The 10,962-nt window shown below is 49.8% G+C and overlaps 1 protein-coding gene across 1 annotated transcript; it reads right to left on the minus strand.

Moving 5' to 3' along the window:
• Window positions 1-2,965: 2,965 nt before the first annotated feature.
• SHISA2 (shisa family member 2) lies at window positions 2,966-10,217 on the minus strand. The gene is made up of 2 exons (XM_006745849.3): window positions 8,689-10,217; window positions 2,966-5,191 (listed from the first exon to the last, which is right to left on the minus strand). Exons 1-2 carry the CDS (start codon window positions 9,020-9,022, stop codon window positions 4,638-4,640), a joined length of 888 nt encoding a protein of 295 aa, XP_006745912.1. The 5' UTR covers window positions 9,023-10,217; the 3' UTR covers window positions 2,966-4,637.
• Window positions 10,218-10,962: the final 745 nt, after the last annotated feature.

The following is a 10,962-nucleotide window of genomic DNA, read 5'->3' on the forward strand; positions in this document are numbered from 1 at the left end:
TTTCTCTAGGAGTTTATCCTCCCATTTCTCACTGATAAAGGATTCTATCCGGAAGAACAGAGGGCAAGGAAAAGCAAATGCAAATCGTGCGCTAAACAATGTTTACCTAACGTTATCTTTAATTTTCAGGGAAAGAGTTAACAATTTCTAGCTCTTTGTCATCTCTCTCCAGACTCAACCCTTTAGGCACTTGAAGCCCAGTAACATTCATGTTTTCAATTAAGAGAAAAATTTCAGAAGGCAAAGAAATTTTCTATATAAGTATTTTGGAATGAATAGGCTGAATGAAAATAGCTGATCTCCGTCCGGCTCTTAAAAAAACAGAGAGAAAGGGCGAGGGGTAACAGGGTGGAAATGTCCTCAAGGCTCTAGCATCTAAGAAGGAAAAGAAAAGGAGGATTAAGGTTGAGTGATGAGGAATGGTGTTCTCATTTGTATGCATGATTTATTCTTCCTTGCAATATTTAGGCTGCTCCTTTTAAAAATGAAAGGGGCTCTGAAAGTTGAACACAAAGGGTGTGCCTTCCCCAGTGGCCAGGTCCAGACTCACTGCCGGGCTCCCGGGCCCTTCCCTGGGCAGGCCCCGGGGAGCCCGCACACCAGGGTTGTTAAAGCCACTGTCCTCCTCCCTGCCTTGAGCTTTCGCCATTCAAGATCGAACAGCCTGCTTGGATGCTTTGATTTGTCTCCTGCTCAAGAAGCAAGGGAAAGAAGCAGGAAGAGGAAGGGATCACAGGTTTTAAAATCCTAGAAAGTTCCCTTAGCCGTTATCGCTGATCCATTATTTACTTAGCAGGAACTCAGCAGGTCAAGGAGGGCGGGCAGTTTCCTGGGCCACTCCTTGTCCATCCTAATGACTGACAGGGTTAGTCAGATTTCTCTGTCTGCTCATCATAATAACACTTCTCCCCAAATTCCGCCAAGCTCCTCCAAGCACATAGCTCGAACAGAGGTCTGCAGTGGACAGTGTAGGAAAATACACATTACACATTTTAATGGGGCAGTTCTGACTGAGGGAGCCCAGGCTAAGTTAGTGAGAAGTCGGCCGAAATCCCTTAAACAGAAACAAACGTATTCCTTTTAAGCATTTGAAAAGCTGAAGCAATGGAAAGCCAGCATGCAGCTCATTCATTTAAATGGCTTTTAAATGAGTCACTGAGGGTCTGCGTGGTAGTGAGACAGAATGTGAATTTGCAGGAAACAGAGCTTCTGATGCAGACAGGGAGTAGTGTGAGTGCTGTTACCAGACAGGAGCCAAACCTTTCCCTGTCCCAACTGTGAGCACCACTGAAACTTTTCTCCTCTGTGTCCAGTCCATTTGCGGACATCTGCCCTAACTTTCCTCGCCAACTTAGTTCTGATGGTCATGGTTTCTTCAGAAAATACTTCTGAAGGCAACTGAAATCCGAATATGTATCCAAACAAGGAGAAAAGATCAGCCATAAAATTCATGAAATAAAACTGTGCGGTCTTGAGAAAAACGAGCTCAGGTAAATTTAATATAGGAAATATTAGTCAAGCATCTAGGAACATAATCAGAAGTGGAATGCTAGCCTGAAACCGGGAGTATTGCAGAGTAAATATGCCAGACCCACGTGCGTTTGTCTTAATGGTCTTCTTGCCACTTTGGATGTTGGTATTATTGTGTAATTGTAACTTTTCCAGCCACAGCAGAAATGAAAGATGCTTTGTTTCCCCGGGGCACTTAAATGGACAGAAAGAGCTGGTTAATTTCTTCTTCCTTACAATCAGAGGGTCTTTCTGTCCCACACAGAGGGATACAGAAATCCCCAGAACCATCATGAACCAAAGGTTTAGATACAGAAGAAAATGTACAGCAGCAAACTATTTTCCTATCTGTAACTGCTTTTTTTTTTTTTTCTAGCAGACTTTAAAATATTCCTACTGGGTGCAAACTACACCTTACAGATTCTGATTTCGTGATAGTAAGGAAGGTATCCTTAAACCAGCTGTCTGACCTTTTACTTTGACAGCTCAACTTCTCGAGTTTTTACCAAAACTGAAAAGGTCTGAGGGTACTTCCAGTCATGTTATATATACTTTTGGAAAGACCAGGTAGCAATAAGTGAAGAACTCATTTATTAAAGTGCACTTTTGCTTTAATCGTGCTATTTAATACCACATGGAAAAGAAGGAAAAGTTAGTCGTAGAGAAGCAAGCACTCCCCATCCCTCCATGTTTAAGAAAAGGCTGTGAAAAATGTCACACAGGGACGCCTGCATCAGGTAAGGATGGACTAGATTAGGGATGGGTGAGCTAAGACCAATGGGCAAATCTGGCCCACTGCCTGGTTTTTATGGCCCAAGAGTTCAGAATGGTTTTTACATTTTGAAATTGTTGAGAAAAAAAACATCAAGTACTCTGTGACATGTGAAAATCGTGTGAAATTCAAGCATCAGTGTCCACCAGTAAGGTGTTATTGGAACATGGCTGTACTCATTTGTTACCTGGGCCCCCCTGGCGGCTTGTGTGTGACAAGGGCAGGGTTACATAGCTGGTGGAGACCATCTGGCCTGCAAGACCTAAAATATTAACTCTCTAGCTCCTTCCCAGGGGGAAAAAAAACAAAAAAAAGTTTGCCAATCTCTAGGCTGAGTGATCTCTGAGATCCTTTTCACCTCCACATTTCTAGGAATTTTACTTCTTTAGATAACCCAGGATCCTCCCTCAAAGAGACGGCATGGAACATGCATTAGCCACATAATACAATAATCCCAAAAGACTGTCTCTTTCGTGTTGTCAACACTTCCCATGGAATATGTAAAATAATACGCACTCCTAGAATATACATATAAGCTTCCCAGGTATTGATTACTTTTAAAGGTAGGCTTTTGGTTCTAGAAAGCAATATTTATCATTTTTCGCAATTTTATGACACTAACAGGCTTAATAGACCATCTGCAAAGTTATCAAGTAAAACAAAAATGAAAAAGATGCAACTCCCTTGGAATTCATACCATAAAATATTTATTAATAAGTAAAATGATTTCCCCTGCCTTTGCTATTTAAAAATTTGATTGAGCATCTTCGGTGATACCACTTGCCAACAACGCTTTTTCATCATTCAGTCATGAGAGAGAGGGAGATGATAGGTAGATGTAGAGAGAGGCGAGGAGACTAGGGTAGATAGATGATGAATGGATGGATGAATAAATAAACTATAGATATAAACGTGTGAAAGACTGCACCTTAAATGTTTAATTGCAAACCTCGGTGTTGTCAGCAGTTGCAAATTTGCTTGCACATACTTAGGCTTACTTCTTTTAAGTAAACAATACAGGCTCACTTGCATTTCATAATTCAGAACATTAGTAATGAATACAGTGCTTGTTGAGGACTAAAAGAGAGAGGAAAACAAAAACTAACTTTGTGGGGGAAGAAAGGCAATATCTCTTTGAAAAGCTTTTCTCTTGACTCAACAGTCCCCACTGCCTGAAAAATAAGCCATTTTGATAACAGGAGTATAAAAAGCCTTATGATTTGCAAAGTAAACTCTATTTGTGGTTTAAATTTCATCCCAAGTCTCAGATTATGGCTGAGAAGCTAGATGAGGTATCTTTGTAAAGCATTTCTTTGAATTTTTATAGGAAAACAAGAAAATGTTTTATCAGATCTAGGTAGAAATGCTGATCTTCATTTATAACAGTAATTACCTGCACATGGTACTACATAGACATGGGGATCCGAAAGCCGAACAGAACGAATGCCAAGCCACACCACACAGTAAAATTCAAAGTAACCTGGAGAAGTAGCAGGTGACAGTTTATGATTTCAATATAAAAACATTCTAATTGCTTCTTCTCAGATGTCACTGTAAAGTCAGCAAATTAGATATGATCGAGAATGAGATGAATGGTTGTATTACTACACCACCTGCTACTTCCAAGCTTAAAATAATCCCAGAGTTCTGAAATATCATTAGTTAAGTAACTATACAATTTCTTTCAGTCTCTTTTTAATGTAGAAAATCACTTTGTAATAAGATCTCTACACAAGGTAAAAAAGCACGAAATAGACCAAAAAAACACAAAAATAGACAAAATATATATACTTTTTTACAATGAAATTAAGATGTGCCTGGGAAACAATGAGATCAAGGACTCATCTCAGGGAGTTCCAACTGGATTTCCTTTCATCATAGTTCTGTTCCTTTACGTCTTCCCCTGAACCTTGGATGCTTATAAAAATCTTCCAGGTCCAAGGGAGGGAACAGGTATTCTGATCTTGCACAGTAACAAACAAAAAAGAAACACTTTAATAAGGATATAATAAAAACCTTTAGTCTACCCGGTTACAAAATTCCCCTGACAGCCATACCTCAAGAGCACTTAAGGCCTCAAGCATTTGTCACACAACCAGGGGCAACAAGACAGTCATCTCCAGATGATGCTTTCCTCCCCATCATAAATCGATCATGCACTGGGATGAAACGTACCCAGAAAGGCTAATTCGGGAAGAAACGTTTTCATATACTTGGGGGCCAAAGGAAGCCATCCAAAACAACGGGGCTGTCTGCACCAGCAAGGCGGGCAGACTTCCTCTTAGAGAATCCTTTCCAAGTCCAGAGCTTCCCTGGGCTCCTGGGTCTCGTAAAGGGACCCGGACAGCGCCCCAAGTTACACAGTCACAGCTGGGTACATCTTCTGCTCGCTGTTAGTGTGAGGGAAGGGGGCCTGGATCTGCCGGTAGCCCGTCTGCAGGCTGTCCAGGAAAGGGGGCACGGGAGTCATAGGCACGGAGTCGTGCTGCACCGTGTACCCCACATATGGGGGGTGCAGGTACTGTCCCTGATGGGGCACAATCTGGGTGGCCTGCTGGCAGTTCAGCACGGAGAAATTTGTGGGCATGTTGACATACACGTTGTTCATGGTCCCCTCGGGCAAGCAACAGTTGGTCTGGGACCTTGTGGGGGGCGCCCGGGCCCCTGAGTTGGCGCTGGAGCTGGAGCTGGCCGCTGTGCTGGACTGGCGGGAGGATGACCCTCGCGACGTGCTGGCACTGGGGATCATGGGGATGGTCTCCATCAAGCGGTTCCCTCCCGGGGCGCGGCTCTGCTGGGGCTCCTGCTTGGGCCGGAGACATCTGCAGCAACAGGCGGCCACGAGCGACCCCAAAATGATGAAGGCAACAAAGACGGACCCAACGATGAGGAATGGCACGTAGATGGGGACTAAAGGATGAAAACACATCATTAGGATTTACTCTCAGAATGCAGTGAAAAATCGGTGCTTGGCAGTGGAGATCCATAAATGAGCGATGCCCACGGCCAGACTGAAGGACCAATTTCGGGCCTCCCATTGCTGGACAGGTTTGTGCGCTTATTAGCAGCCCACAGCATGCACCGTCCTTTATCAGGCACTTAGGAAGGGTGCTCGGGCCCTATAGGCAGGGCAGATCAGCGCCCCCAAAGCAAAACGGTTAACATTCACAGCTAGGCTTGCCAACTGCAATGCTGGCTGGGACAAATGTCCAATTTAGCAAAAATATGAATTTAATGTTTTGAGACTTCTAAGATTCCTATAATAACTCAACTGCCTGAACTTAAGACTGCCCTAATGGATAGTTGCCGGATCTGCATAGAAGTGAATTACATGATTTAAGAGTCTTTTTTTCCCCAAAAAATGATATTCTTTGCAACCTCTTTTGCCACTTTTGAACTGTTCTTTTTTTCACAGGCAAAGAAATAAAAAATTGAGGGGCACCTGGGTGGCTCAGTTGGTTAAGTGTCTGCCTTCGGCTCAGGTAATGATCTCAGGGTCCTGGGACTGAGCCCCGCATCGGGCTCTCTGCTCAGTTGGGAGTCTGCTTCTCCCTCTCCCTCTGCCCCTCCCGCCCCTGGCTTGTGCTCTCTCTCTCGCTCTTAAATAGATAAAATCTTTGAGAAAAAAAAAATTTAGATCTAGCCATGACCATTTCCAAATCTGTAATAGAAGACACAAAGGTCAAAAAAGGGTGAAAAAATAAAAAATAAAAAAACCACCTCTACACTCACTTGCCTAGCTGAGGGCTGGACCTTGGGCCCACCCCGCACACTGGATGGTGGAAAGGTGAAGTGACTTATGAAGAGGGAAGCTATTCCAGGCCACAGGTCAGCATGAAGCAAGGTACCAAGAAGAACAAATGTTGGGAGCAACCAGACATTTGCTCCAGGAAGAAGAGCAGCCTCCAGTGTTCGAGAAGGCGCCCAGGTGGGCCCAGGGTGGCTGGGGTGTGGCAGTTGCACCTGGACTTAACAACACTGGGTTCTGTGTGCAGAACTACAGGGAAAGCCTGCAGACCATAAAGCAGTGGGCATCATCTTCAACAAGTGAGGTGTATTCTGAAAAATAACGTGAAAGATGAAAAGAACGACTTTCCTCTAGCTGGTAGTGAGTTCCATTTTTACATGATGTTACTTAAGCTTCTGGAAGCCATGGGGCTGGCACTCTAGGGCTTTCAGAAGCTAGACACACTGGCTGATGGGGGCAAAGAATGGGGAGAGAGGAGGCTGCAGAATGCCTCAGAGCCACTTCTGGGGACTTCCACCCCATGTTACCAAGAACCGGTTCTTTTATGTGCTCCTGCCCGTTGCCCTGACTATCTGATTGGAAAATACATAAGGACAGGAACTAGGGCTCCCCAGTCCTGGCCAAGCCCAGGGCCAGCGCAGTGGTACAGGGCAGCACTTGGGGAAAAAGCCCAGTTCTCCCGCACCTCTGAGGTCAAATTTGTGAAAAACCCTTGGACTATCTGCTAGAGCAGTGGCCTTTCTAATTATGCTCCTGTCCACGGCTCTGATATTCCTGATGGCAGGGGTGTTAGACTACAGTGCCACGTGGAGACCTGGAAGAATCAGGCCTTGTGAAGTAAAACATACTTTATAGGCATTTCACCAAAGGCTGACATTTGAAGGTTTCCTAAAGCTTCACTGCTGAAGAATAAATACTATATTTACATGGTGCCTGTTAGCGGGTAGGAACACTTGTTCCAGAGCCTGCAGTGAGCGCAGCGGGTCTTCAGATGATGGGACTGTTCTAATAATGGGGGAGCAATAACGTACTGGAACAGTGGATGCAGGTGATAAATACTTCATTCTCTAAATTAAGATACCAGCCCTAAATATGTTATTAGGATGTAAACAAGTGTAAAAAAAAAAAAAGAATACTCCAAACATTATAGCAGAAACTAGCTGAAAGCAAGGTAAGTCCACAGAAGGAATTTTTGGGAGAAAGAACTGTTCTCCTTCCAGGATTTTTAATTGGGAAGGTAAATAACCATACAGAAGTAAGGAATGTTGTGCTCCCGTAAACTCTCCGCACTGCCTGATTAGGCACGTGGTCCTTCTTGACTGCAGAAGAGAAGTGAGAGGGAACAGAATTTTTAGGAAAAAAGATTTAAAGGTAGAGTGAAGAAGGCCCCCACGCACATCACACAGCCTCATGAGGAGTCGGCGGCCTGCTGATTTGTCCAAAGTCAACCCAACTTTTTAGAGATCACTAATGAGCCCAACTTAGCAGATACATCAAGGAAGCAGTTCCATCTTTGGCTCATTTCTCAAGGCTTTAGTCCACCACCACACACCCCTGCAGCCACGAGCTCGAGCTTTAAGATGGCACCTCTTCTGGAATTATTACCCTCAGTTGTCCATTCTTCAAGATTCCAGGCAGCGAAACAACAGGAGTACCTTGCTCATAAAATGCCTGCAGGCAAAGGGAACAGCACTGAAGAGAGCTGCCTCTTACCAGGCCCGGGAGACAGTTCTGAAAACACTCAGTACCAAAGCTCAGGTAGCTTAAGCCCTGGCTCAGGGTGCTGGTAAACAGCCCTCTCCTTAACACAACCAGCTGCAGAAGGAGGAGACATCCATTCTGTGACACGTTTGCCATTTGACCTCTACTCCTAGCCGGGTTATACATCCTCCCTCCCATACACACATTGGTGCAGACCCTCAAGGGAGGCGGTCTGTGAGGTTTCTGAAGAATGGAGGAAGTGGAACCTATCAAATTCGTTCCTGGATTTGGTTATGTTTCCAGCTCTGGCTTTGGCAACTTGGAAAAAAAAAAAATCAAAGCCACAAAGAGCAAGCTTGGCATCGCTAATGTCACACCTCCTAACTCTGACGTGGTCAGGAGAACTGTCCAGAAACCAGAGAGGCCGTGCAGCCAAATGTTGCAGACGATGAGAATGCCCCGGGGTCTGGAAGAGTGCATCACCCACCGGAAGGCCCCGAGGAGCTGCCCGCCTTCTGCGGAGCCTTTATGGACCGAAGCGCCCCCCGCCAACCCTCTTGCTGGGGTCGCGCCTCATGGCTTCCTGGGGTACCATCAAGACATTCACCCTTACTAGAAGTTAGACCCGCGGAGACAGGAGGTATGGGAGGGGAAACGGAGGTTCCCTGGCCAGGAGGAATGCTGTGCTGTCTGCACCCCACACTGCCTTACGTATGTGGTTTTCTTCGGAAAATCCAAATCCACCCACTCTTTAGGTGACAGATGGGGGAACTGAGGCTCGGGGCAGTGAAGTGGCGCTCCACTTAGCACAAGTTAACAGCTGGGCCAGGATGCAGACACCACCTCCTGGTCCAAGCCCTTTTCTGAAATTCCAGTGCTCCTGATTCCTCTCCCGTCTCCAGGCTCCCGGGCAAAGCTAACCCTCCTGCCCCGTCGCGCCCGGACCCGCCTGCCCTACCTGCCGAGCCGTCTGGGCCGTCTTTGTCCGCCCGGCCAGGCTCGCCGGCGCCCTGCTGGCGGTCGTTGTCGCAGCCGCCCTGGTCCAGGCGCGCCTCGGCGCTGGAGCAGCAGTAGCGCAGCGCGCAGCTGCCGCAGCAGATGGTGGCGTCGCCGCCGTCGAAGCGCTCGGGGCACTGGAAGCCGATGCGCCAGACGCCCTGCGCGTCCAGCCAGCCGTGGCAGTACTCGCCGCTGGCCCGCGCCCCCGCCGCCAGCAGCGCGGCCAGCAGCAGCTGCAGGAGCGAAGCGGCGTTCCGAGGGGAGGCGGCGGGCGAGCGGCGTCCGCCCCACATGGCACCACCCTGGGCGCGGGCGGCGCGGCTCCAGGGGGCGCAGAACGGTCTCCGGGAAGCCGGGGTCCCGGCGACCCGGCTCCCGGTGGTGCGGGGGCCGGAACTCGGACGCCCGAGTGTCCCTTCCGCGGCGCTCTCCGAGCCGGCCTCTGCCCTCTGCCGCGACGTCCAGGAGCTGACGACGCCGGGCTGCCGGGGCAGGGGTCCTAAGCCATCCCTCCCTCGGCCGGGCGGCCCGGTCCCTGATGGGGCTGCCTGGAGAGCGGGCACTCGCTGATGGAACTCTCTGGGCGCAGTCAGAGGGGCGCCGGAGCTGCCGGCCCGCAGCCCCTGGAGGCTTCACCCGCGACAGGAGCCTCCCCGCGCATCCCCGAGGGGACGCTCACTCCCGCTGCCGACCTGAAGCCAGGTCGCTGCCGCGGAGTCCCGCGCACGAGTCGGGGGGGGGGGGGTTTCCCCTCCTTTATTCCCCTCTCGGGCGGCGAGAAGGGGCCACGAAGGCGGGCAGCGCGCGCAGGGCTCCGGGCAGCAAGGGCAGCGGCCGGCTGTGCTCAGCCTCCCCAGCTCCGAACTCGGTCCGCATGGCTCCGGCCGCGCCGCCCGGGCAGCGCTGCCCTCCGCGGGGCTGACAGCCAATCCTCCCAGCGCACGCCGGCGTCCGGGACGCGAGCGACGGTCCGGCGCGTCCCCGCCGCAGCTCCGGGAGCCTGCCTGGCTGGCGGCGGCCGCGGCTGCTGCTGGGCGCGGGTCCAGGCGGGCTGCTCGCCCCGGGCTCCCCTGCTCCGCCTCTCCGGCTGCAGCTCGCTCCCACGGGCGCCGGGCAGCCTCCGTCCGGCTCTCCCTCTCGCCTTGGCCGCCCTTTCCCCCGGGAGGGGCGCACCGATGGGAGCCTCCCACGCAAGTTTCAGTCCTCGGGGCTGCGGAAGAAGCCGAGCGCGGCAGCCGCCCGCACACTCACGGTGCCCCGCACCAAGCCAGCTCCGACTGGGCTGGCCCGGGCGCTGCGCGGCGCTCTTATTAGGGGCCGGCGGCTCCTAGAATGCGCATGCGCGCTGTGCGGGCTTTCCCTCCTCCCCGGGACGCCCGGGGACGCCCGGAGACGCCCGGAGCCCTTCACTTTCCGACGCCCGTGGGGCAGCGGGCTGCCGGCTGGGATAGGCGTGGGAGAAAACAGAACTCAAACGATCTGGGCCTTGCTAACACAAGAACGGCGGTAATGGTAATAAAAGCAAACTGAGCTGGCTTATGGAAGATTCTCGGCCTTCGATTTGATTCTCAAAACTTCCCCAAGGAAGGATTGTAATTACTTCCCATTTTACAGACAGTGAAATTGCCACTCAGATTAACTGCCTTTTTCAGCTTCCACCAGCTCGTGCCCTGGCCACGGCTGGTCACAGACCACAAATGAGGATGTTTGTGGAAGGGTTCGCGCGCCCGGGGCTGCGTCTGGTGGGCTCCGGGCTTCTGCCAGGTGGAATGAATGGAGAGACTTCAGGAAAAACCTTATAAATTTGGCCACTGTCTAAATGATCTGTGTCGAATTTTTTCTTTCCATATTTGGCCGTGGCGATTTACTGGGTTTAAGCAGAAAGGTGCCTCCGTTCAACATTTGGCCTTACGGGTGCAGACAGCTGCAGTGAGGAAGAAAACAAGGTTCAGACAGACCCGAAATGCGGCTTTGATGAAGGAGAAATTAATAGCTTCTCCCTTGCGGAAGCTAAAACAACAGGTGCTGATGCTATTAAAGCATCAGTGATTATTTTTAAAAGAACTAGTGACCCTTCCGACACGGTCTGGAAGTCAGCGGACCCGATACCTCGGCCCAGCCCTACCAGGAAAGAAGTACTGCATTTGGTTGGCCTCAGTTTCTTCTTCCTCTTTAAAGTGGAGTCTGGGATGTGGTGACCACTAAGGTCCCTTCCAAGTCCTTGACTGTAGAA

Source organism: Leptonychotes weddellii, chromosome 3 (assembly GCF_054177405.1).
Source record: "Leptonychotes weddellii isolate Sample4059 chromosome 3, ASM5417740v2, whole genome shotgun sequence".
NCBI classification, from domain to species: Eukaryota; Metazoa; Chordata; class Mammalia; order Carnivora; family Phocidae; genus Leptonychotes; species Leptonychotes weddellii.